General features: G+C 31.6%; 13 protein-coding genes across 13 annotated transcripts, besides 4 other annotated features; 6 read left to right on the top strand and 7 right to left on the bottom strand.

The window, feature by feature from the left end:
• Positions 1-236: 236 nt before the first annotated feature.
• TVAGG3_0944830 (cyclin-dependent kinase inhibitor 2C-related family) lies at positions 237-2,992 on the bottom strand (the record flags this gene model as incomplete). Its single annotated transcript, XM_001321409.1, has 1 exon — positions 315-2,981. The coding sequence occupies one exon, from the start codon at positions 2,979-2,981 to the stop codon at positions 315-317; it is 2,667 nt and encodes an 888-aa protein (XP_001321444.1).
• A 323-nt stretch (positions 2,993-3,315) lies between these two features.
• On the top strand, positions 3,316-4,913 carry TVAGG3_0944820 (uncharacterized protein; the record flags this gene model as incomplete). Its single annotated transcript, XM_001321408.2, has 1 exon — positions 3,987-4,913. One exon carries the CDS (start codon positions 3,987-3,989, stop codon positions 4,911-4,913), a length of 927 nt encoding a protein of 308 aa, XP_001321443.1.
• A 531-nt stretch (positions 4,914-5,444) lies between these two features.
• On the top strand, positions 5,445-5,645 carry TVAGG3_0944810 (uncharacterized protein; the record flags this gene model as incomplete). Its single annotated transcript, XM_001321407.1, has 1 exon — positions 5,445-5,645. One exon carries the CDS (start codon positions 5,445-5,447, stop codon positions 5,643-5,645), a length of 201 nt encoding a protein of 66 aa, XP_001321442.1.
• Positions 5,646-5,779: 134 nt separating this feature from the next.
• Positions 5,780-8,014, bottom strand: TVAGG3_0944800 (cyclin-dependent kinase inhibitor 2C-related family; the record flags this gene model as incomplete). The annotated part of the gene is made up of 1 exon (XM_001321406.1): positions 5,780-8,014. The coding sequence occupies one exon, from the start codon at positions 8,012-8,014 to the stop codon at positions 5,780-5,782; it is 2,235 nt and encodes a 744-aa protein (XP_001321441.1).
• Positions 8,015-8,563: 549 nt separating this feature from the next.
• Positions 8,564-8,596: a mobile genetic element.
• Positions 8,597-9,315: 719 nt separating this feature from the next.
• Positions 9,316-9,732, top strand: TVAGG3_0944780 (FMN binding; the record flags this gene model as incomplete). Its single annotated transcript, XM_051253071.1, has 1 exon — positions 9,316-9,732. The coding sequence occupies one exon, from the start codon at positions 9,316-9,318 to the stop codon at positions 9,730-9,732; it is 417 nt and encodes a 138-aa protein (XP_051078645.1).
• A 701-nt stretch (positions 9,733-10,433) lies between these two features.
• Positions 10,434-12,704, bottom strand: TVAGG3_0944770 (ribosomal RNA methyltransferase family; the record flags this gene model as incomplete). Its single annotated transcript, XM_001321404.2, has 1 exon — positions 10,473-12,689. One exon carries the CDS (start codon positions 12,687-12,689, stop codon positions 10,473-10,475), a length of 2,217 nt encoding a protein of 738 aa, XP_001321439.1.
• A 2,464-nt stretch (positions 12,705-15,168) lies between these two features.
• Positions 15,169-15,821: a mobile genetic element.
• A 367-nt stretch (positions 15,822-16,188) lies between these two features.
• Positions 16,189-16,218: a mobile genetic element.
• Positions 16,219-18,156: 1,938 nt separating this feature from the next.
• Positions 18,157-18,185: a mobile genetic element.
• Positions 18,186-18,400: 215 nt separating this feature from the next.
• Positions 18,401-19,480, top strand: TVAGG3_0944730 (glycosyltransferase family; the record flags this gene model as incomplete). Its single annotated transcript, XM_001321403.1, has 1 exon — positions 18,401-19,480. The coding sequence occupies one exon, from the start codon at positions 18,401-18,403 to the stop codon at positions 19,478-19,480; it is 1,080 nt and encodes a 359-aa protein (XP_001321438.1).
• A 258-nt stretch (positions 19,481-19,738) lies between these two features.
• Positions 19,739-20,297, bottom strand: TVAGG3_0944720 (amyloid-beta binding; the record flags this gene model as incomplete). Its single annotated transcript, XM_001321402.1, has 1 exon — positions 19,745-20,287. The coding sequence occupies one exon, from the start codon at positions 20,285-20,287 to the stop codon at positions 19,745-19,747; it is 543 nt and encodes a 180-aa protein (XP_001321437.1).
• Positions 20,298-20,377: 80 nt separating this feature from the next.
• TVAGG3_0944710 (uncharacterized protein) lies at positions 20,378-21,049 on the top strand (the record flags this gene model as incomplete). The annotated part of the gene is made up of 1 exon (XM_001321401.1): positions 20,378-21,049. One exon carries the CDS (start codon positions 20,378-20,380, stop codon positions 21,047-21,049), a length of 672 nt encoding a protein of 223 aa, XP_001321436.1.
• A 163-nt stretch (positions 21,050-21,212) lies between these two features.
• TVAGG3_0944700 (methyltransferase protein) lies at positions 21,213-21,907 on the bottom strand (the record flags this gene model as incomplete). Its single annotated transcript, XM_001321400.1, has 1 exon — positions 21,215-21,907. One exon carries the CDS (start codon positions 21,905-21,907, stop codon positions 21,215-21,217), a length of 693 nt encoding a protein of 230 aa, XP_001321435.1.
• Positions 21,908-22,004: 97 nt separating this feature from the next.
• On the top strand, positions 22,005-22,467 carry TVAGG3_0944690 (SSXT protein (N-terminal region) family; the record flags this gene model as incomplete). Its single annotated transcript, XM_001321399.1, has 1 exon — positions 22,014-22,442. The coding sequence occupies one exon, from the start codon at positions 22,014-22,016 to the stop codon at positions 22,440-22,442; it is 429 nt and encodes a 142-aa protein (XP_001321434.1).
• A 275-nt stretch (positions 22,468-22,742) lies between these two features.
• TVAGG3_0944680 (low-affinity phosphate transporter PHO91 family) lies at positions 22,743-24,507 on the bottom strand (the record flags this gene model as incomplete). The annotated part of the gene is made up of 1 exon (XM_001321398.1): positions 22,903-24,483. The coding sequence occupies one exon, from the start codon at positions 24,481-24,483 to the stop codon at positions 22,903-22,905; it is 1,581 nt and encodes a 526-aa protein (XP_001321433.1).
• Positions 24,508-25,045: 538 nt separating this feature from the next.
• Positions 25,046-25,908, bottom strand: TVAGG3_0944670 (nucleoplasmin core domain domain-containing protein; the record flags this gene model as incomplete). Its single annotated transcript, XM_001321397.1, has 1 exon — positions 25,126-25,899. The coding sequence occupies one exon, from the start codon at positions 25,897-25,899 to the stop codon at positions 25,126-25,128; it is 774 nt and encodes a 257-aa protein (XP_001321432.1).
• Between the last annotated feature and the right edge of the window lie 20 nt (positions 25,909-25,928).

Raw genomic sequence — 25,928 nt, 5'->3', positions numbered from 1 at the left:
GTTGCAAATAGCATGATAATTATTATTCCTTTTAATGACCATTTGATTTTTAATGTTCAATTTCTTGAATGTTGCGAATTAAGAATGTATTGAATAATTTATTCCTCTTACAGTACACATAAATATTGAGATATAGCTCATAATCATTAAAAAAGACAATATTTAATCAATCAAAAAATTAAATCTAATTAAATTAAACAACCTAATCATGGAAGCTCTAGACGCTAACTCCCAGGGGTTCTCGCTCCTATTCTTATTAAAAAATTAATTTCTCAACTGAGTACTTGTAAGTGTTCCTCATGCATCTCTTCTCTTTAGGCATCGGACTCTTCCTCGGTTAGTTCGTCAGTCTCGTCTGTATCGCTGTATTGGAAGTAGATATCGCGGTTATGTAAATAGATGTCTTCTTCGATGTCGTTGAAATAGAAGTCTTCTTCGGTGTCGTTATTGAAATAGAAGTCGTCAACGAGGAATTTGAAGGCATGGATCTTTCCATTCGCCACGCCTTCAAGGTAGTTGATGACATTATGTCCTTTTCTTTGGACTGCATAATCAAGAGGGGTTTTTGCTTCTTTATCTTTTGCATTTATTTCTGCACCATAAGAAAATAGAAGCTCTACTTCTTCCCTACGATCAAACTCAGCTGCTAAATGAAGTGGAGTTTTTTCATTTTCGTCTTTTACATTAATATTTGCACCAAGCAAAATAAGATAATATGCTAAACCATTAATACAGAGAGTTGCTGCATAGTGTAAAGCTGTTCTTCCAAATTTATCTTTTGCATTTATATCTGCACCATTAGAAATCAGAAACTTCGCTGTTTCTAAACGATCAAATTCTGCTGCAAAATGAAGTGGAGTTTTTCCATTTTCGTCTTTTACATTAACATTTGCCCCATGCAGGATGAGATATTCTATAAATCCTTTTTTATTATTTTTTGCTGCACAATGAAGAGCGGACATCCCATTATTCACAGAAATAATATCTGCACCATGCAAAATAAGATATTCTATTGTTTCTTTGTTATCTGCATAATGAATAGGTGCCATTCCATCGTTGTCTTTTATATTGACATCTGCATTTTGTAAAATTAAAAATTTCATCATTTCTTGATTATCATGATCTACTGCATAATGAAGAAGAGTTTTTCCAAAATTATCTCTTGCGTTAATATCCGCACCTTGTGAAATGAGAAATTCCGCAATTTCAATAGATATTCCATAATGAAAAGCTTCCCTTATATAATCATCTTTTGAATTATTATCTCCAACATGAGAAATAAAACATTCCAACGATGCTTTATTATTGTAAAGTACGATATGATGAAATACTATTCTTTTATATTCATCTTTCATGTTGATATCTTCATCATGTGAAATAAGAAATTCCAAAATTTCTTTATCATTACATTTTGCTGCTGCATAATAAAGAGCTGTTTTCCCATATTGATCTTTAATGTTGATATCTGCACCATGTGAAATAAGAAATTCCAAAATTTCTTTATCATTACATTTTGCTGCTGCATAATGAAGAGCTGTTTTCCCATATTGATCTTTAATATTGATATCTGCACCATGTGAAATAAGAAATTCCAAAATTTCTTTATCATTAAATTCTGCTGCTGCACAATGAAGAGCGGTGCTTCCATAATTATCTTTTTTATTGATATCTGCACCATGCAAAACAATAAGTTTAGCGATTTCTTTGGCATTTTTGTATAAAGCATAATTAAAAGCAGTTCTACCAGCTATCCAAATGTTGACATTTGCACCATTTGAGATAAGAATCTCGGCAGTCTCGAAACTATTATTAATTAATGCTACATAAAGGGGAGTTACTTCATCACTGTCAGCATCTTTATCTGCACCATGAGAAAGAAGAAATTCTGCAATTTCTTTACTGTCTTTTTCTGCTGCATATAACAGAAGTGAATCAAGATTTATGTATTCTGGGATTTTACCTTCATTTTGTGAAATTACAAACTTTACAGTTTCAATACTTGCATTTTCTATTGCATAATGAAGAAATTGTAAATCTAAAACTAGATCATAATCATTCATAGATTCCTTCCTGATGATATCAAGTAACTGAGGAAATGCAGCACACCATGGAAAAATTAAATTTTTATCTTTCATGTACAAAAGTAATACTGCATTTAAATTTTGTGATTCAATGATACATTCATGATCAAAATAATCTTCAAAATCAAAATGATCTATATATACAATATTATCAGAGTAATCATCGTCACTACAGTATGTTGATTCAACTTTAAAATTAGAGGTAAACATAACATTTTCTAGAATGTATTCAAAGAATTGATTGTTATGTGAAACAAGACTTGAATTCACGCAATATTTATCTATTTGATTTTTCTTCATGCATTCATTTATAATGTCAGTGTTCCCTCCAAAAATAGAAGCTTTAAGACATTCTTGAGTGATTATACATTCGGCGTTTGAAATGAGGAAAAAGAAAATGTTAACAGATCCAAAATAACAACAAGCTTCAAGTAATGATAATTGTTGAAATGGAGAGAATTTAAATCTGCAAAACATTAATAAATATGCTAATGAATGATTGGAAATATATTCTTTGAAACAATCAATTTGGTCATGCATAATCATGTAACCGATTTCACCTTCTTTAGGGAACGAGGATACTATATCTTGTTTTAAGTTAAAAATATTGGATTCATCAAAAAAATCATCATCACGGTAAACAAATTCGGATTTTTTTAATGAAAATTTTGTTAAAATTTGGTTTAGAATTTGAACATAGACATTGATGGATCGATAGTTGGAATGCATTGCTCTGAAAATGCTTTTGAATAGCGCATGAAAAGACATTTTGTACTTAGTGATTAAAATTGAAGAGATTAAATTAATCATTTCTTCAACAGCTTCGTTCGATTTGATGTGAAAAAGTCTGTCATAAAATCCTATGAAATCTTGATACATTGCTAAAGACCCACAAGACATGATGAATCCTTAACGAAAAATGAAAAATGAAAAAATGAAAAAAAATACCAAAGAGTGAACTTCCTCGATTGAAAAATTTCTTCCACATTTCTGAAAAAAATACCAAAAATGATTATCAAAATGTCTTGTATATTTTAGAATACAATGCACAAAATGCCACATTGGACACTCATTAAATTAGTTTTCATTAAAAATTAATTTACAAATACGGAACATGTCAATATCTACATTCAATGTTATCATATTCTTTCTCTTATCGAATAACATTGCTATTTTTGATCCGAACACATTTGTATATTCATATTTCAAGGATGAATTTTGAGTTGAAGATCCTTCAAGATTGCTCAGAGCTTCTTCAATAACGTCATTTGCTTTAAATATAAAGAATAAAACTTGTTTATCAAAAGATATATTTTATTAATATTAAAGATATCCGTATGACTGAATTAATTATAATAATCGTTAAATGAAAGCTTAATATGACTTATATATCAGTACAACATATCAAAATAAGTATATGGATAAAGCGATCCAATTAAATTTGCAACGAAAGTTTTCGAACAAGGAAACTACCAAGAAGCACTTGATACAATTACAGCTCGCAATCAGGCATTAGATCAAGAACTTCGAACAGCTGTTTGTGCAAACAGTGACGAATTGCTACAAAATGCAAGTGATGTCAAATTCTTACGTGATAGAGTTACAGCTTTGAAGTCACAAATTACAAGAACTCGAAATGAAACAGAACAAATTGCATCATCCATCGTCAATCCTTTCAAAAGAGTACAAACAGCCGCAGAAAATCTTCAAAAATCATATACTATATGCAAAGTTTTACGAACACTCCAAAAATTCCTCGCTTTAGTCAGACAATCTGAAAAAATCACTCCTGTTACAGAAATTAAAGGATCAAGCAACGATATTCGTAGACTTTGTGAAATGTATTTAATTGCCCAGAAATGATAATTGCAAGGAATCAATGCTTTCGAAATATTTTGGCAAAAAATGAAACCTTTATGCGATAACCTCATAAACGTAGCTACAGATCAATATTATAAAAGTATTCAAACTTCTAATGTAACAGAAGCAAGCTCAGCTGCAGCAGTTTTTGATTTTTTAGAAAATCTTCAACAAATCTCGAACGAAGCATACCAGAAAGAAATAATTCGGATGAATGATACAACGAAAGAAAAACTGAAAGATGTCAATCAAAGACAAGCGAATTCTCTTCAAATTATTAAAGATACAAGTTTAATTTTGCCAATTTACGCTTCAAGAGTCAATACGATCTACCAAACAATGTTATCAAGGATAGCATTAGGAAAATCCAATTCTTATGACTTAAAACCTTTGGAACCTTTTCATATTGTTGAATCTTTTTCAACATCATTCCAAAGCCAAATAGAAAGCATTGCAAGGAAATATCCAAAGATATCAACAGATATTTCTACAGAAATTCCTTCAATTAGACAAACTTTTGTTTCTGTAATTGATAGACTGCCAGATTCGATAAATCGACAAGATTCACTTACAGTTTTGTCATCATCGATTGTTCCTTTCCAGGATTCGTTCATTTCTACACTTGATAAAGAGATGAGACAAAAATTATCACAATTATTAAATGGAAAGTCCGATGATTTATCAATTCTTAAAGTATTCTGTGATGACTTAAAGACTAAAATGCTTTCGTACGATTCTGGACTTGTTTTGGCCTTGAAATTTAATATTATTAAATTAGCTTCAGATTATCAAAGTCTCAAAAAAAGAACTGGTCAGCAAATATCTATTGAAGCTATGAAACATTCTCCAGTCCTTTGCAAATGCTTAGTTGAGATTTGCAACAAATTTTACCAGGATGAGTCTGCAAAAGAGGTTGAAAAGATTCTGAATTCACTTCCACCACCATTATCGCCTGCGAAAGGCAGACGTTAATAAATGTTTTGTTTTATTTAGAAATTATTTTTTTTATTTTTAACTTTTCGCACAAATAATATATAATAATTTAATCAGTAGCACGAATGAGTCCACCTTTTATATCAATTCCTTTCCGAAAAAGTAATTAATTTTCAATGCTTCTCTCATCTTTGAAATTTGTAAAATTTTACTCCTGAGTCTCAAGTTAAGCTTATGGTGTTCTATTCTATCTATACTCTAAATATGCATCCTTTTTCGAGACTCGAAATGGTGAAGTTTACCTTCAAATGTAGTGGTAACCATGAAAACCTGTGCTGTTGTTATAAATGTTTATCATATATCTAGAACAGTGATGTCAGAGAACGAATTAATACAAGACTTCTTCATATGGAAAACAGGTGCGAAGATTCAAAAAATAACAATGCCTCAGTATTCTTGGTGTCGTCGACAGGTAATCAGAGTTAGACCAACTGTATATAATCTCAAACACAACATTCCTCTTCGACAATAGTCAGAAAGATGACTCCGTTTCGAAAGTATTAACGAACAATGTCGGCAGAGGTATCATTACATTTGATCAATGATGGAAACAAGAAGAAAGATCTCCCTTCTGACCCTCTCATACAGACATACACAGCGATTCCAATCCCTAAAGAATACATCTACATGAAAGGAACACTTCCTTCTTCACCCACATCATCTCCTGAAGTCATTCCTCGAAGCCTTCTTCAATCATTTCTTAAATTTTAAAAATTTTTCTTTTATTTCTCTACAATTTTAGTATGTTCATTATAATATTCCTTTCTTTCTTGTTCATTTTTTTCTCTTTGTCTTCTATCAATCTACAATTCGGCCATCCATTCCTCAATTTGTTCTAATGTTTCTTATTCTTCATATTCTTCATATTCATATTCATATTCATATTCAATATTCGCCACGCTTTCAAGGACGTTGATGACATTATGCCTTTTTCTTTGGATTGCATAATCAAGAGGAGTTTTTGCTTTTTTATCTTTTGCATTTATATCTGCACCATTAATAAATAGAAGCATTACTGTTTCTAAACGATTATATTCTGCTGCATAATGAAGTGGAGTTTTTCCATTTTCGTCTTTTTCATTAATTTTTGCACCATGTGAAATAAGAACTTCAGACATTGCTTTAGAATTCTGATTGAATACTGCACAATGAAGAGCTGTTTTCCCATATTTATCTATAATGTTGATATCTGCACCATGTGAAATAAGAAATTCCAAAATTTCTTTATCATTACATTTTGCTGCTGCATAATGAAGAGCTGTTTTCCCAAATTTATCTATAATGTTGATATCTGCACCATGTGAAATAAGAAATTCCAAAATTTCTTTATCATTAAATTCTGCTGCTGCATAATGAAGAGCTGTTTTCCCAAATTTATCTATAATGTTGATATCTGCACCATGTGAAATAAGAAATTCCAAAATTTCTTTATCATTAAATTCTGCTGCTGCATAATGAAGAGCTGTTTTCCCAAATTTATCTATAATGTTGATATCTGCACCATGTGAAATAAGAAATTCCAAAATTTCTTTATCATTACATTTTGCTGCTGCATAATGAAGTGGAGTTTTTCCATATTCATCTTTCATGTTGATATCTGCACCATGTGAAATAAGAAATTCAAACATTTCTTTATTGTCATATGTTTCTGCTGCATAATGAAGTGGAGTTTTTCCATTTTCGTCTTTTTCATTAATTTTTGCACCATGTGAAATAAGAACTTCAGACATTGCTTTAGAATTCTGATTGAATACTGCACAATGAAGAGCTGTTTTCCCACATTTATCTTTCATGTTGATATCTGCACCATGTGAAATAAGAAATTCAAACATTTCTTTATTGTCATATGTTTCTGCTGCATGATGAAGAACCGTTTTCCCTTTTATATCTTGAATGTTGATATCTGCACCATGTGAAATAAGAAATTCCAAAATTTCTTTATCATTAAATTCTGCTGCTGCATAATGAAGAGCTGTTTTCCCAAATTTATCTATAATGTTGATATCTGCACCATGTGAAATAAGAAATTCCAAAATTTCTTTATCATTACATTTTGCTGCTGCATAATGAAGAGCTGTTTTCCCAAATTTATCTATAATGTTGATATCTGCACCATGTGAAATAAGAAATTCCAAAATTTCTTTATCATTATATTTTGCTGCTGCATAATGAAGAGCTGTTTCCCCAAATTTATCTATAATGTTGATATCTGCACCATGCAAAACAATAAGTTTAGCAATTTCTTTGGCATTTTTGTATAAAGCATAATTAAGAGCAGTTCTCTCATCTATCCAAATGTTGACATTTGCACCATTTGAGATAAGAAACTCGGCAGTCTCGAAACTATTATTAATTAATGCTACATAAAGGGGAGTTTCTTCATCACTGTCAGCATCTTTATCTGCACCATGAGAAAGAAGAAATTCTGCAATTTCTTTACTATCTTTTTTTGCTGCATATAACAGAAGTGAATCAAGATTTATGTATTCTGGGATTTTACCTTCATTTTGTGAAATTACAAACTTTACAGTTTCAATACTTGCATTTTCTATTGCATAATGAAGAAATTGTAAATTTAAAACTAGATAAGAATTATTCATAGATTCCTTCTTGATGATATCAAGTAACTGAGGAAATGCAGCACACCATGGAAAAATTAAATTTTTATCTTTCATGTACAGAAGAAATACTGCATTTAAATTTTGTGATTCAATGATACATTCATGATCAAAATAATCTTCAAAATCAAAATGATCAGAGTAATCATCGTCACTACAGTATGTTGATTCAACTTTAAAATTAGAGGTAAACATAACATTTTCTAGAATGTATTCAAAGAATTGATTGTTATGTGAAATAAGACTTGAATTCACGCAATATTTATCTATTTGATTTTTCTTCATGCATTCATTTATAATGTCAGTGTTCCCTCCAATAATGGCATTTCGAAGACATTCTTGAGTGATTATACATTCAGCGTTTGAAATGAGGAAAAAGAAAATGTTAACAGATCCAAAATAACAACAAGCTTCAAGTAATGATAATTGTTGAAATGGAGAGAATTTAAATGTGTAAAACATTAATAAATATGATAATGAATGATTGGAAATATATTCTTTGAAACAATCAATTTGGTCATCCATAATCATGTAACCGATTTCACCTTCTTTAGGGAACGAGGATACTATATCTTGTTTTAAGTTAAAAATATTGGATTCATCAAAAAAATTATCATAACGGTAAACAAATTCGGATTTTTTTAATGAAAATTTTGTTAAAATTTGGTTTAGAATTTGAACATAGACATTGATGGATCGATAGTTGGAATGCATTGCTCTGAAAATGCTTTTGAATAGCGCATGAAAAGACATTTTGTACTTAGTGATTAAAATTGAAGAGATTAAATTAATCATTTCTTCAACAGCTTCGTTCGATTTGATGTGAAAAAGTCTGTCATAAAATCCTATGAAATCTTGATACATTGCTAAAGACCCACAAGACATGACGAATCCTTAAAAAAATTAAAAAATGAAAAAATACCAAAGAGTGAACTTCCTCGATTGAAAAATTTCTTCCACATTTCTTAAAAATAGTGAACTTCCTCGATTGAAAAATTTCTTCCACATTTCTTAAGGGTGCACTTACCACTTTCTGACATTTTCTCGTTAATAAATGTTAATTTATCGCACAAATGAAATAATTACTTAATCATTTGTATGAATCAATACAATCCTTTATTAAGTTATATCAATGATTTTAATTTGTTTTCAAAATACATATCTTCATCTTATTGAAGCAATTATAAGAATTATTGAGGATTATGCCTCCAAGAAGAATTAGAATTTGTATTTGTAATCACTAAATGTTCGTAAACAATTGAATAAAGAATCCTCTCATTTTTATCCGAAAAACAAAAAATTAATTTTATCCTAGACAAATTATAATTAGCATGTTCTCTAGGTGATGAATAGTTTCAATATATTTTCAAATTTGAAAGTCTTCTCAAAAATTATAAAATGTCAAAGCTTTTTAGCCCAGTGAATATTGCCAAGCTTTCATTGAAGAACAGATTCGTTAGATCAGTTGTACACATGAATTCTTGCGATTTAAATGGATTTCCTACACAAGAATTGTTAAAATTTTATCGAGATCTTGCAGATGGAGAGTTTGGACCTATTATTTCTGGATTCTTATATCCGATTCTTGTAGAAAGATCTTCTTTGCATCAAGGATCAATGGCAACTGAGAAACACGCTGGTGCTTGGAAATCAACAATTGATTATTGCCATAACCAAGGTTCCGAATTTGTTTTTCAAGTAGGTGATACAGCTTTAGCAACTAAATATAATGTTATTCATCGATTGGCCCTGGAACTCACGAAATGATACAAACTTATATCCATGAGCTCATCGATGTATATAGATATATTGCCCTTAAAGTGAAAAACATTGGTGCAGATGGTATTCAAATTCACAGCTGCCATATGCATTATCTCGCACAATTCCTTTCTCCAGGTGAAAACAAAATAACAGATAAATATGGTGGTAATCATGAAAACAGATGCAGAATACACAATGAGAAAATCGAAGCAGTTCGTTCTGTTGTCGGAAATGATTATCATGTATCTATCAAGTTAAATGATGATGATTATAAGAAAGATAGAACAATACCAGAAGATGCTGCCAATACAGTTTCACTTCTTAAAGGAATTGATACGGTTGAAGTATCATGCGGAAGAACACCTGATGCAATGTCAAGATCTCATTGTTGGAAGACATTCAAATGTATACCAACCTAGAACTTACCGGCTGCAAAGATCATTAAGAAAACCAATCCTACAATTCCAGTTGCATGCGTGGGAAACTTTAGGAAGATTAATGAAATGGAGAAAGCCTTCATTTGCTGATACAGCCGTTGTTATGCATCTTATGGAAGGAAAGAAGGTTAAATACATTTCATGTGGTCAATGCATGACAAAGGCAAATGGAACGATAAAATATTATAATCCAAGCAAGATAAAAATTCAAATATTTATAATTTTGAAACATATTCAAAATATGTTTCACACTTTTTCTGAGAAACTTCAAGCCGATAAAAAGTGTGAATACATATTTTAATAGGTTCTGATACTTTTTTCGGGCTTATTTTATAAGCTCGTAAAAAGTGTCAAACCTATTATAAATTGTTTTTGAAATTCCATGATAAACGTCAAAACTTCGTCAAATGTCCTATATTTTGACCAATATATCTGATAACCATTTGAAAATAGTTTATTCAAATTTATCGATATCTTGTCTCAAATGAAAATGCTTTTTTCATATGATATTTGGATATTTTTACTTCTAGATCTCAAGTTAGGTTTCTGATCATTGATTTTATCTAAAACCTAAATATTAGACCTTTTCTCAGGCTGGAAATTGTGTTGGAAAATTTTCTAAAACTCATTAAGAAATGAAGTGTTGGATTAAGAGTCATATATATATAAAAAGAGAAATAAAATTAAATATAATAAAAACTGTATTCTTTATAGATCTATATTTACTTGCGGCGGTGAATATAATGAGATTTCTTCTTCTTCTGCACACCCTTTGGACGCATCTCTGCGTTCTTCCTTGCGCGGAGATCCTTCTTTGCGCGAGGATCGACAAACATAAGCTTTGAACCCTTTGCATGTTTAGGAATAATTGGCTGACCGTTGTCTCTCTTCTGAACGACGACAACAGTTGGAGCAGGCTTCATTTCGCGTGTAACCTTATCAGCAATTCTGTCCATCAAACGTAATTTAGACCTTTCATTCAAGCCTTCCTTTTCAGCGATATCATCGACCTTCTCCTGAGCAGCCTTGATCTTCTGGAGTGCTTTCGTTCTCTTTCTCTGTCTTGCTTCGAGAACTCTCTTTGTATCAACTTCATCGATCTCCTTCATCTGTTGCTTGAACTCTGCGACTTCATCTCTTGTTACAGGGATCATTGGCCTGTTGAACTTCTTCTCGTCGTTAACAAACCATTCTGGAGCTAAATCATCATCTCCATGCATGAATCTGTTGAAGGATTTCTCAACTAACTCTCTTCTGCCAGCTTTAGTTGAGGCGAGCTTGGCTTGTGAGAATGCGGCTGCGTCGAACTCCTTCTTTGTTTGGCCTTTAAGTTGGTCGGCCGCGGCGGTTGCTTTGGCCTTTTGTTCTTCGGCTTGCTGGTCTTCTTTCTGCTTCTCTTCGTCTTCCTTGGCGAGCTCTGTTTCATCTACTTCAACAAGTTCGCCACCTTCTTCATCGGATGTGTACTCATTGTCATCATCGGATGAGATATCATCGAAAATGTCTTGGTTGTACCAAATTCTGCTCTCCTTGAGCTTCTGCTGTTCATCCTCTGGTAACTTCGATTCATCAATTTCAACAACGTTGGCGAATTTTGGACGTGGTCCGACAAATGCGTACTCATCATCCGCCTGCTCGTCAAGAGCATCGCCAAGCTTGTTGGCTTCGTAGTTATTGATGTTTTCTTCGATTAATTGTTCGTATGTCTTTGGTGTGTCGTCGACAATATTTGGTGTCTCGAGTTTCTGGAATCTGTCTTTAGGATCAACGTATTCGTGTGTTGTTCCGCCCATATTGCGCTGCAATCTCTTGAGGAGTTGGTCACGTAATTTGGCTTTATGTCTTCTTGCGGCTTTTTCTTCTTTACGACGCTTGGCTTTGAGTTCGGCCATGGCCGCCTGTATTTCCTCGTCTGATTCATCGACTTCCTCTTCTTCTTCCTTCTTTTCTTCTTCGACTTTCTCTTCTTCGCCGGCATTTCCGAGGACTAAGAGGTTGCGAAGCTTGTTGCGCCACTTAAGAAGGACTTTGCGATCAGAAAAACCGACCAATTTGAGATCCGAAAGAAGTGTCTTGATTTCATTTGTTGTTTGAGGATGATTGAGAGCGGCCTGGCTGACAGGATCGTCTCCAAAGACAAGTTTGTTGGCTGTTGTAAGAATATCGAGTGGTTTCTCTGCACGAAGATACTCAGAAACTGAAATTGTGCTGTAATCAATGGATGTCATCTTTGTTTCAACGCCAGATGGGACAGCGTGCTTGGCAATGAGCTCATCAAGATCTGAGAAGACATATGTTGGATCTAAAAGACGCTGATCAACAACATCTGGAGCTTTGTAACCAAGAGCAACAACAAAAAGTTCAGCTGAGGAGTCACGAGAAGCTTTTGGCTTTGTTGGAACGACTTTTTCGAAGAATTGACTTAAAACCCACAATAATGAGTTGTAATGCTCAGAACGGAAAACTTTTGTAACAAAAGAACCGCCTTTACGAAGGAAAAGTGTTGAGAACTTGACTGAAGCTAAGCAAAGTTCAAGCTGATTTGAAGAGTCTGTAACCCATGCAGCACCAACGTTTGGAGCACCATCGTTCAAAACAACATCGGCTTTTTGTCCTTGAATGAGTTTGCGAACGCGTTGATGTGTCTTTGGAAGAAGAATATCTCCCTGAAGAGCAATAACTCTTGGTATGTCTTTGATTGGGGCAAGATCGATAGCAATGATCTGTGCACCAACAGGCATGTACTTAGCGGCGACCTGTGACCAACCTCCTGGGGCAGCACAAAGATCTAAGCAAACATGGGCATCATTTAGAAAATTAAATTGCTGGTTCAATTGAATTAACTTGAAAGCTGCACGAGATCTATAACCTACTTGACGAGCTAAGTGGTAATATTTATCAAGACGGTGCTTATACGCACGAGTTTTACCCTGGCCCATATTTTTGAACTAAGACACATTCAGTAAAACCGTAAATTCTTTTGCCGCCTTGAAATTTATACCAAAATTTTGTTAGGATAATGATGTCATTATGATTTAACGCTATTTTATTCATTAAATATTCGCTTTGCGAAAAGTTTCATGCTCATCCAGATTCAAAAATGAAGCTAAATTGTTTTCATTATATAAATGTGATGCATTATATAAGGGTTTCGTTTTGCTAAAATTGTCACTTTTATAGCATATTTGTTTTTGGATGTTTTGCGAAACCAAAAAAAAAACTATGATATACAATGTGTGTGTAAAGAAAATACTTTATTTACTAGTTAAAAAATCATTTGGTATTGATCAAGTTATTTTTTCTGGATAAGATATTATATGGATAATTGGATATAAAATACAATTATATAATCTTGTACCTGGTTTAATTAAGCTAATTGTCATCAGAAACTTGTAATTTTTATGAATTTCAGATTTTCTTTTCATTACTGCTTTTCTTAATAGGTCAAGTTCTTATTTACGTTATAAAGTATGATATTTACAAATATCAAGTTATCATGTTTTTTGAGAAATTATGAGAAACAAACAAAAATGAAAAAGATAGGAATAGCAATGAATAGTGATGTGGGTATAGAAAATGTAAGAGATATGAATGCAAAGCAATCAGTATTTAGGATATTGACCATAGATTTCGAAAAAAAAAGCTGCATATTGAGCGAAAACTATGATTATATTATAAGGTTGTCATTTAAAGCATAATGAAACTATTCCCTTTTCATTTTAATCGAATAAGATAGTAAAGATTTTTGAATTAGCTAGAAACTGATGAGATGTTTTCACAAATCAGATTTTTAATCTCTATAATGCATAATTCACTCAATATCTCAATTTTGATATTGCGAGATATTTTTGCTATCGGTTTCGCAATTTTGACACAATAGCAAGAGGGTTCTATTGTTGCATGCTAAGATCAGTCATAATGTAAACCTCTCAATTTTATTGTCGTGGGAAGTATCTCAATTCCTTCAAAAAAATTGAAAAACTATTTAATTTTAAAAATATAATACTTTTAATTAGTTAATTAATTGGAGATATTTTTAAAAAATCACTTTTGATAATACTTTTGAGAACTTTAATTAAAAAAATATATTCAAAAATATCCAGGATATCAAAAGGGAATTGTTCCTTATGAGGTATATAGTTATGATGTATACCTCATAAGGAACAATTCCCTCCTTAAAACGAGAAAACTTGTTCGAAATTGTTTATCATTTCGAACAAGTTTTCTCGTTTTTAATAAGAAACTAAAGGCTATGAGGCATTGATTATATATTAGTGCCTCACAGCCTTTAGTTTCTAATAGATAGCTGGGAAACTTTCTCCAAATGATAAGTTATTCAGAGAAAGTTTCCCAGCTATCAAGAGGGAATTGTTCCTTATGAGGTATATAGTTATGATGTATACCTCATAAGGAACAATTCCCTCCTTAAAATCGTAGACATTTTTATACTTATTAATCAACCATTCAAAATCATATTCCTCTGAAAAGTTATTTTATTAAAAATTTAGAATTTTAATAAATATAGAGTTGGAATTTCATACAATACCTATATATTTTCAATAATGGAATTTGAAAACCATTCTCAAAAGTTCTCAGAAAACCTTTTTTTCATTAATTTTAAGAAATCTGAGTATTAAATTAAGTGATAAATTCGTTTGACACTACTTTAATTTTTAAATTCAAAAAATTATATGTGCTTCTTAAAATGACTCAAAAAATTTTATTATAAAATAATATATAATATTAAAAATCCCACAACATTTTTTTACTTTACATAATCGTACTTCCTCGATGATTAATTTCCACTCAATTTCTATCGTTGACCGAACTTAGCATGCAACACTATAAGCATTATTATCAACGTAGAATCTGAATATCATATCAGAAAATGTCGCAAATCTGACATTTACCCGACCAAATAGCAAAAATAATTGAATACTTTTCGCAAAAACTTTAAAAATCGATAAAAATATGAAATATAGATATTAAAGAGACTTTTTATATAATATTCATAAAGATTTTCCAAAAATATGATACCGCAAAATTAAAAAAGTGACGTCTTGAGTGGAGTCAAAGGTCGAAATTGCTAGCTAAATGTTTTTTTAGCGAAATTGCTTATTGTACGTTTTTTTCGCAAAACGAAACCCTTACATTATACTAAATATACATATATGAATAGTGTTAATCGGACCAGTACACGGATTAAGAATATATGTCGAATTTTCAAATGTTAGGTAGTGAGACAACTCAAATTGGCATAATGCCCATTAAATTATTGTTCTTTATTACATATTTTAGATCAATGATTGAAATTTGTGTCAAGTTGGGATCTCGATCATATCATTTATCAAAATACAGGGCATATTGTTTTACTTATCTGGTTATGGAATCATATTCATAAAGAACAAGTTACTTAAGGGTGCACCCGGGAGGATCATGTAAACTTCAGAATTTAGAACCTTAATTTTTAAGCAATAACTTGGTACCTAAATAGGTAGGAAAACTCTAAAAATATCAAAAAATACAACTTGGCTCCATAATAATCCTGTCATGGTGGCTGTTTGTATCCCCTAGTATTTTCCTCTTGAATCTCTTTTTCTGTCGAAATTAAATTCAAATCTCAGAAGTAGAAGTGAATAATCGACTTATTACTGCTATTATACGAATAAATAAATTCATTATATTATTTTTATTTACATAATATCTGTTTGAAGTCCATAATTCTATAAATTTTTCTTCAAAAACATTACAATCTTGATAGTTTTGATACTGTTTAATAGGTTTTTGGCACCTTATTTAGTATTTACTACGTATAGAGTCGATCTGAACTTAATTTTCGGAAATTTAAAATATTTATTATAAGTAAAATCTGATTTGAAATTTATGTTTAACTACTCATATCTTTCATTATCCTGAGTAGCTTTTGTAAAAATTCATCAAAAAAGATTTTAACGTGCTTTAATTTTTATTTTTTAAAATAATGCATATTATTATATAACTAGCATATTTGCAAATTTTAGTGCTTTCAAAAATTTAATCCTCATCCTCTCAAATAAACGTACATCCGGGTGGCCTGTTTTTTGCAAAAAATAAAATGAGAGAGGGTCAAAGTTGCTATTTGTCACTTTTCCACAAGAATATAATGGGGGAAAAGTTATCATATAGTTGATCTCATTCACTGAGGTGAGAGATGCATGTAGTGTAATATGTAATGGATAAACAGTGGGATTGCTGCTTTAAGTCCTAGGTTCGAGACACATTGGCTTCATTTTTCTCTTTTTTATTGACGTAAACTATTCAATTTTTGTGTTCTCCATTCAAATTTCAGAATTTTTTTTGCAGATTTCACGCTACATTCGAAGTTACCTTTTGTAACAACCACCACTGCCTACGAAAGACGAAAGTGTGTCACGATTTCACCCGGAAATCCGACGGTTGTTTAAGAGTATGCACTTTTGTCACCTACTCAAAATAAAATTTCATTTTTTATGCTTAAAAAGTCAGAATTTTTATTTGCTTCTGGGATATATGATGGCTATATCAGATGCCCATTCTTTTTGATACTCAACATTAAACATAAAACTTAGCCGTTAAGGCTCTTCTGAAAATATTTTTTTCCGAAAAATTTTCGAAAAAAATCAAAAAATTTAAAAATCCCCGAATCTGCAGGGATTTTAAAAAATTCTTTTTAGTAAAACTTAAGGATATTGTATCAGATATATTGGTATGGGCAAATTCAATTTTAATCCAATATTCATCGAGATATTAAGTTAACGAAGCTTTCAAAATTGAGAGGGTAATCCTCCTCCTCTCAAATAAACGTACATGCGGGTGCACCCTTAAGCCATGTGAATGCTTATATGTGTCAAAATGAAAACCTTATTTTCTGAAGTTTACGTTTCGACTTTTTTTTTCGAGTCGAAGAACTATCTTCAGAAAAGTTTTCGTTCAGAACAAGGAACAAAATACCATTCGAAAAGCCAAAGACTTAGTTCAGAAAATCAGAGTTATTACGTAAGCTTTTGTAATTTTGGCACATTGATAACCGAAGGTGCCATTTACTTTAGAACTTCGAAAGATACAACGAAAGCACTTATCGAAAATACTGATTTTTATAAATGCATTAATACTAAAGGACCAGGAGGAAGTTTATACTTCTCCACAAAAGGTGAATGTGTCCAAAATCGAATTTGTAGTTTGAATTCTAATTCTGCTCAATATAGTATGTATTGTTATGCTGAGGTTAGTGGAATTGCTAAATATAAAAATAAAATTCTTAATTCTTCAATTTCCCAAAGTGGAAATTTATTTAAAAATAATGGTGGAAATATTGGTCTAAGAAATGGAAAAATTGATATAAATTCTATAAATATTTCTTATACTGATTTAAGTATGGATTGTTTATTCAACATATACAAATTTAATTCTTCATCAAGAACATCATTTTCAACATTTAGTAATAATACTGATGCAATTTCACCAAGTTTTAGGAATATATATTTCCAAGATTCACCACAAACATTATTAATTAAGTTATGTAACTACTTAAATAACAATTTGTATGCGATGGTAAGCGTTTCAAATGCATATGTTAATGTGGTTAATTGTAGTTTCATCAATAACCAATGTAAGCGTAGTTATTTTCATCAAAATTCTCCAAGTTCAGGTAATATTACAATCAATGGATGTTACATTGAAGAAAGTAATCTTATATGGGATGGAAAGGTTTATTTCACAAATTATGAACCAAATCCAATAAAAATTGAATTTCCAGATTTATCATGTGAATTTTATATTCCTTGGTTTAGGAATCAAGAAGGAAATGAAATTATATATTCCAGCAGAGAGAAAAAATTTTCAAAAAATCTCCATTCTTTGTTGTTTGAATCATTTTTTGTTATTTCTCGTGCGAAATAAAACATCAGCAGAGTTGTTATATACATGCTTTTGAAATCAAAATTTTAAAATGCTTCCTTCATTCTATGATTTACAGTACTTAATAGTAACAATTTTTGCAAAACGGCTTATTTTGACCATTATGAGCATTTACTAGCATTCATTCTTATATTCCTAACCTATGTTCGCAATCCCTCTTTAAAAATGATAACACATGAATCCAAGTTCGAGTAAAGACTAGTAAAAAATAAAAAATGGTAAATTTTTTTTACTATTTTTCTGACTTTGGAAGAAAAGTTTTTGCATAATGTTATTCACTTTTGCGGAGGCTCCCATCAGTCGAATTTTTTTTTTTTAAAAATCAATATATCTTTATTTTAACATCAGAAATATATAACAACTATATTAGGCACTATATAAAGATTTACAGTTACTTTTTCCTGACCGAAAAAATTAACTTTTGAGCATCGAAAATTGTGTAATAAAGCTTGAGTGTCAAAAAAATTGAGCGAGTGTCAGAAAGTGGTAAGTGCACCCTTTAAAAAAATTGAAATCTGTTCTATTTGCTTCATGCTTAATATTTCAATTAACTTTTATAATACGTTATGCTATCGAATCAGAAGTATTTTGTAAAGTGAATTCTCCCGTTGTTCAATGCAAATTTTTGCAAACGAGTGATATTCAAAATAAATTAATTGGAAGAAAATGGTTTTATCAGTTACCCTATTCATCAATATTTGTTGTTATAGAAAAGATGAAAACCGATAACTATTTTAGAACTCTTACCTCGCAAAGATCAACATATGTTTCATCGGTTGGTGATTTAGCAAAAAAACGATCAGCTGTTTATATAACATTCTTCTATGATTCGTATCTTTCACCAATTCCTTCAACTAAAGAATTCGCAATAAATACGTATAATAATAACCAAACCATTCCAGAAAATCGAACAACAATAGGGCATTATGCTACCGGAGTCTTTTATGATCAATTCTATTGGCATTGGGGACATTTAATACATGATTTCTTTAGTGCAATTATTCATTTACCAAAATCAGTTATAGACCATGGGTTTATAACAATAACCCCACCATCTGGTAGGGATATGACAAACGAATACCTCACCGCTTTCGGTTATAATACTATACAACTTATTGATTTAACTCCAAAACAGCAAGTACATGTTGATAGCTTAATTGTATTGTCGTCATTATATCAATCTCATGGATATTCAATTGGAGGAATAAAAAGGTTGAGAAAGCTTGTTTTTGATAGATATGATCTTCATAACATTAAACCTTACAAATATAGTTTAATAAACAGACCAGGAAAAAAGAGAATCATTGCTAATGTTCAAGAGCTCCTTGATAGTTTGAATAAAAACGTTCCAGTTGATGGAAAATGGAACGAAGAAAAAATGAACATTCATGATTTCAATTCCACAGTTAAAATATGGTCTGTTGCTAAAGTTGTTGTTACTCCATGCGGATCTAGCTGTTATAATTCCATTGCAATGCAAGAAATGACAGGATTATTGATTATGATGTCCCACATCTTAGATGTCCCGAATTTTGTGCTGGCTGCAGCAAGCAACATTTGTTTAGTTGGCGTTGCAAATCCACAGATAAACCATGACACTGAAAAACCAATTCCTTGTAATGTTGATATGATGACGGCAGGTGCTTCAAGACTTCTGGATTTGATTCAAAAGGGACACACTTATGATTCACTATTTTATGTTCCAAATGAAGTTAAAGTGCAGGAATTTAATGGAATTGAAGTAAAAGAACTCAAATTTTTGGAATCAACATATGAAGAAACAAAATTATATTAGTATTTCATGATGTTTATTATTTTTGTAAATTATTTTCTATCCTTTAATATAATGAAGTTATTATTTATATTTTTCTATCCTTTCATTCATTATCCTTGTGCTAATAGCGGGATTTTTTTTAAGAATTGCTGATATGACCTCAGAATTGCCAAGTCTACATCATTAACACAATTAAATGCACTCTCATTTATCATCACTTAACACTGAGCAAATAATGTAGCAAATAAAAAAAAATTTTTTTTTATAACAATGAACAAATGGATATTAAATTCTTTCAACAAATAACTTTCCATTAGCTGGTCCTAAGTATCCGAATAATATTAGGAAAAGATCAAACATATATGCGATTCCAAAACCTCCAATTGTCAGGCATTTGAATACAGCAGATATGTAGTATCCTAAGTAGAATCTATCAGCAGCAAATCCTCCTAAGAAGAGACTAAGAAGGAATGCGGTTTTCTGAGATTTTTCTGCAGCTTTACAAACTATTTTTCGTTGGAATATAGAGTTACCCATGCAATACTGTGTAGGACGACAATCTGAGAAATATTGATCAATCTTTGGAGTACAATCAACGCAATCATCGCAAGTTATGTTAGATACTGGGAGCTGATAGCAATATCTGCATGGAAAAGATAATTGTATGGTTCTTTCTCCATCACAAATTGTACTTGGGAAAACATAGCATGTAAATGTTACATTTTCATCTAAAGTACATGTATCATTTGCTGGGCATAACATTTCCCACGGATTTACGTCGGTGCAATTTCTTGAAGAAGTTTGTGCTATTAGAGAAAACAAAAACATTTTATTTAAATTTTTTTGACAAGAAAAAAAAGACGATTATTGTAAATTTTTCGAATTTAGTGTCACTTTTATTTTTTTAATTTCTAAAAGATGGCGACTCCTATGAATAGCAATCTTGTATATCGTCTAAAAACCCAATTTTCACAACTTTTAGATGATGTTAATGCGCTTAAGAATGGTAATTCAGAAATTTATCAAAGATATTTTCAAAATATTATTCAAGCTCAACAAGATAAGTCAGAGAAATTACAAAAATGGCATGAAAATGAAATAGAAGCTGCACATAGAGAATGTGAATGCGATAAATATGCAGCAGATTGCGATGAAAAAGAACAAATCGTTGAAAAATCAAGAAGAATCGCAGATTACATCTATTATAAAGCAGACAAAATTACAAATGAGTTTCCAGAAGCTGCAGCTTATTTCCAATCACAAGGATACCATTTTGATTTTGATAAAGTAAAAAAGCAAAAAACAAATACATCAACTCCTAAAGTTGCTGTAGTAGAGTCCAATCATCAACTTATTGATCTCGCTGACATTGACGAAGATATAAATACTTTTACTTTGAAAGAAAATGAAATCCCTGAATGCTTCCAGAATTCAGAACAGGTTAAAATCAAAATCGGAAACTTCCCTGAGCTTACAGGAGTTCTTTCAAACGTTAATGACGAAACTGCAGATTTTACTGTTGATGGCAAGACAATCCAATTAGATTTGAATGCCATAAGATTTGGTAGCGTTGTGTGCACAAAAGCTTAATATAATAATAGAATTTGTTTAAAAAATTATTTTTATTTTTCAAAGTTTTTCAGTTTTCATTTCATATCATTCATATTATACAAGATTGAATTGAATATAAAGATTCAATGGCAATTTGATAATAGAAAATAAAATTTTTTTATTAAATAAAAAAAATACTACAAATTACTGTTTCTTCTTGGTTACGTAAGCATAATGATATGTTCCAGGCTCATTTGGCTTTTCGATTTCCTTTGTTTCTTGTAAAGCCCACTGAAGATTTGAAGCTCTTAAGAATGGTGTTCTTGTATTGGGCGTACCGTAAGATATTTCAGCAAATATGCCTCCTGGTTTGAGAACTCTGCAAACTTCACTAAGCATTGTTGGAATTTGTTTGGAGCTATCTGCGGTTGCAACAAAGGAATCGAGAGTTCCCTTGTCGAAAACAAAATCAAATGTATTATCGTCATATGGTAATTTAGTTGCATTGCATTCAGTCCAAATGAGATTTGATTCTTCTTGGTGTAATGCTTTCATTTGATCAATAACAACATGTGAGAAGTCTACATTGTATACTTTTGAAGCACCTTCTTTGAGTAGTTGTGCTGACATTGGAGAATTTCCGCAGCCGACACTTAAAATTGTTGAATCCTTTGTAACATACTTACCAAGAGCGTTCTTTAGATTGTCCCATGGCTGATACCAATCCATTTCTTCATTGTCATGTTCATATCTTGTATTCCAATAATTTGGGTCATGGTATCTTGGAGCTGGATGGCTTAATATATTCTCAAGTTCTTCATCAATGTGATCCTGATCTTGTTCTGGATCTTGCTGGTTAGGAACAATAGTATCTTTGATAAGTTGAGCAAAGTTCATTATTTTAGGGGTAGATGCAATGTAAACTTTATTTTATAAATTGTCAAAAAAGGCGAAAATTTGACATTGTAAATTATCATTTTTCTGACATTTCATTAAAAAAAATATGTCTAATCAAGAGTTAACTAAAGAACAAATTCAACAGCTATTGGATGAAAACACACATTTAATCAAAGTTATTCTCACATGCCAAAATGAAGGCCGTATAATGGATGCAATGTTATATCAAACTCGTTTTCAACTTAATCTAACACAACTTGCTGCATGTGCAGATAATCATAAACATCCATCACAAAATACTCCAATTCCTGATTCTAGATCTCAAGCACAGATCACTAGATTTGTTAGAGCAGCAAACTCAATGGGATTTAAAGACTTAAATGCACTTGCAGATACATGTGATATTCCTCTTGATAAGATCGGTCCTATTGGTGTTGCTTACGTAGCATTTTTGCGCAGACAAAACAGATTTAATGAAGCCCAAAATTTAGAAAAGGAGCTTACTGCCCAAGGATTTGAAATCAAACAAGATTAATGCTTATACATATTCTTATTTATTTAGTTGTTATTAAATATTATTTATTTTGATACATCATCTTTTTTATATTTCTGTAACCAAATTCATACTGTTCCAATTGGTACACTCTATATCTTATGTATGTTCTTTATCTCATATAAGAAAATAAAATAAGTTCATTTTTTTCGAATTTTTAAGAGAATTGAGCCTGAACTTAGTTAGAAGAAATATAGCAATCTCCATCTGCTGTCAATGCTTTTCATATTTTAAAATCAAATATTGAAAACTTATATTCTTGATATTAAAAGATGTAAATAATTGAGAGATAATGATAAGTTTTAAAACAAAATAAGATAAAAATATAAATTTTGAATTGAAAATACAAAAAAACTGATTAGAATATGATAAAACAATAGTTATTGTGATATATATGAGTTTTGATAAGAATATATCACTCATATATATATAATTAAAAAAATTATATATCTAATGCGTAAACAATACCGTAACCAACAGAAGCAATGATAAGGATAGAACCAACAACGATTTGCCAGCCAACTTTAAAGAACTCTGGACCTGTCAAGAACGGAGTTGATGTCAATTTATGTGGATTTCCTCTTTCATGTCTGCAAACACCGGAAACGAGGGCTGTAGCGAACGAGGAAATGTAAAACAGCTGAGCCATGCCGATCATCATAGCGGAAAGGATGAGCATTAAGTTAGGTCTGCCGATTTCGTTTCCAATTGCGTTTAAAACAGGGAAAAGAATGGCGGCGGCTGATGTGTGGTTGATAACGGATACCAAAACAGCCTCAATGATGAGGAAAATCAACATAATAACCCAATAATATTTTACAAGTGGCTTAAGAGCAGTTGTAATTGATTTGGCAAGAAGGTTAAGCAATCCAGAAAGCCTCATTGCCTCACCAAGTGCCAAACCGCCACCCATAAGGGATAATGTTGACCATCTAAGGTGTCCGAAGTCATCAGAGTCGAGAATACCGACGCTGAAGAAAGTAACGATCGGAATAAGTGAGGAAATACCGATATGTCCGAGGAATTTCGGGAAAGATTCTTGAAGTGCCCATAATAAGATAGTAAATGCGGTAACGAGGCATGCAAATGTATGTTTCCATGTCCATGGAGGAAGTCTTGTTGGTAATTCTGCACCAATCTGTAATTCTGAATATGCTGGTTTATATTTCCAGATTAAATAAAGCCAAAAGAATAGTAAGCAGCATAAACCTGTTGGACCACCAAATGCAATCCATTCTATGAATGAAATTGATGTAGTTCCTGATTCGTTGATGTATTTAATCGCAAGAATATTTTGGGATGAAGCAATTGTTGTAGGTAGGCCACCAGCGTTTCCGCCCCATGCCAATCCGAATAATATAGCCTTGATAAATGGATCATCTGGATCAAGAGTTCTAATAATTGGTAAAGAAAATGTTAAAAAGATTGTAGTTGCGGCGATATTCGACAGGAAAGCGGATGTGGCAAAGTTAAGGAGCATTAATGTAAGTAAGACTGTTTGTGGTTTGTTGGAAATTCTTGCAAGGACAAAATTTGAAACTCTTTCAGTGATATTTAATTTTGCAAGAGCAGCAGAAATTGCAAGTGAACCAAGGAAAACGAAAATAATCGGATCTGTGAATTTTGCTGCAATGGCAACAGCTAATCTATTTGCAGGCATTCTTGCGCCTGTAGATTCTTCGTATCCGACACCAAACCAAACGCACATGATTGGCATGAGATATGCTGTAACATATGATGGCACAATTTCAGTAGCCCATAAAAAGCCGCCGAGAACTAGAATCGCTAAGCAAGTTCTTGCACAAGGATATAATGTGTATACTGGGATCATATAGAATGTACAAAAGGTAATAACAGCTAGTAATGGAACCCATGTCTTTCTCCAAGGAGAAATTTTCTTTTGAGGTTCGGCACCTGTAAGAGCACGAATAACTTCTTCTGCATCTGTTGTACTTAAACGACGAATACGTCCAACTGATAAATCATCTGATTCTTCTCTTCTGTAGACGCTATTCATTGACATTTTTTCGACTTAGATTTTTTTTTTCTTTGATGTTTAGATTTTTTTATAACACGTCAATTTTTTCTCAAATTCCGATCCTAAAAAATAATAATATCAGAACCATTATTAATAAGATAATTATTTTCAAAATTGTCAAATTACTCAAAGTGACATGGCAGCAATCATGTGATGAAAGCATTACTTTTTGAGAAATGCATGTACATCAATATTTGAGCGATTTGGATAAATCTCTTAGTTTGGAAGTGAGTTTATATATTTTATATCAATGAAAATGAATTCATTAGCTTCAAAATTGATATTATTTGTCCAAACGGAAATTTCATCATAGGACCAAAGATTCTAAAGTCTATTCATTATCGTAATCGATCAATTTTGAATTTATAAAAATATATAGAGAAAGTTCATTGATAATTCAAATATCCTTAAATTTTTTAACTTTTCTTTCGTGGGTTCTGAAACTTAATAATCTTGAATATATCAACAATAGATTTTCAATTATTGAAACATTGATTTCGATAATAATTGTAATGCAAAAACATACCAAAAAGCTTACATGTTAAATCCCAAGGCTTAATAGCATTATTGCCAAATAAAATTTTGACAAATATATTTATAGTAAAAACAAAACGAAAAATGTATATATTATGCTTGTACAATAGTAGAGTATTTCAGTTTGACATCAATTCGACATAAATGAGCAATGAAATTGAGGAGTCTTATATCTGGCTTAATGTAAACAGCATGAACGACTTTAATGCCTTCAGATAGTACTGCACTACTTATTGACATACTATCTACCTTATCTAGAAGAACATATGCAGTTTTTCCTTCTGTATAAAAACCGCCTTTCATAATTTTTTGTAATGCCTTTTCAGGTATATTTTCTGTGTACTTCCATTCGGTAACCAATGTTTCATTTGCGGGATTTAAAGGATCCGAGCCTTTTGGAATTTTATTTGGATCATCTGAGCTTCCAACCTCGTCGGGGTCTACATTTTCGCTTTCTTGATTGGATTCTTCGTTATCGTTGGAATCCTCTTCTTCATCAGAATTATTTTCTGAATCTGAGTAATAATAATGATTTGAGCTACTATCATCTTCTACCTTACGATATCTGCTCATTTGTCTATCAGGTTCGAAGTATCCCGAAACATATACTGGTGCATCGCCAGCGACTCTAAAAGTGATTTGAAATCCAGCAGAAACATGTATATTTAATGGGAGAGAAATATTTTGAGAACCATAAAGATCAGCAATTGGCCCGTCTGTCTTTTCTATTTGAAGGAAAAGCCTAGAATGGGCATCTTCTGAAGCTTCTGGATCCAAAATAGCTCTTGTTAGTACAAGGTCGTGACGAGTGTGTGCCTTGTAGTAATTATTTGGAATAATTTTCGCTCCAAAAAATGTATTATTCATCAATCAAGAAATAAATTTTGGGTCTGAAA

The sequence above is a fragment of the Trichomonas vaginalis genome, chromosome I (genome assembly GCF_026262505.1).
Source record: "Trichomonas vaginalis G3 chromosome I, whole genome shotgun sequence".
Classification (NCBI taxonomy): domain Eukaryota; phylum Parabasalia; order Trichomonadida; family Trichomonadidae; genus Trichomonas; species Trichomonas vaginalis.
The sequence above is the reverse complement of the archived record's forward strand: the minus strand, read 5'-3'. Positions and strand labels throughout refer to the sequence as shown.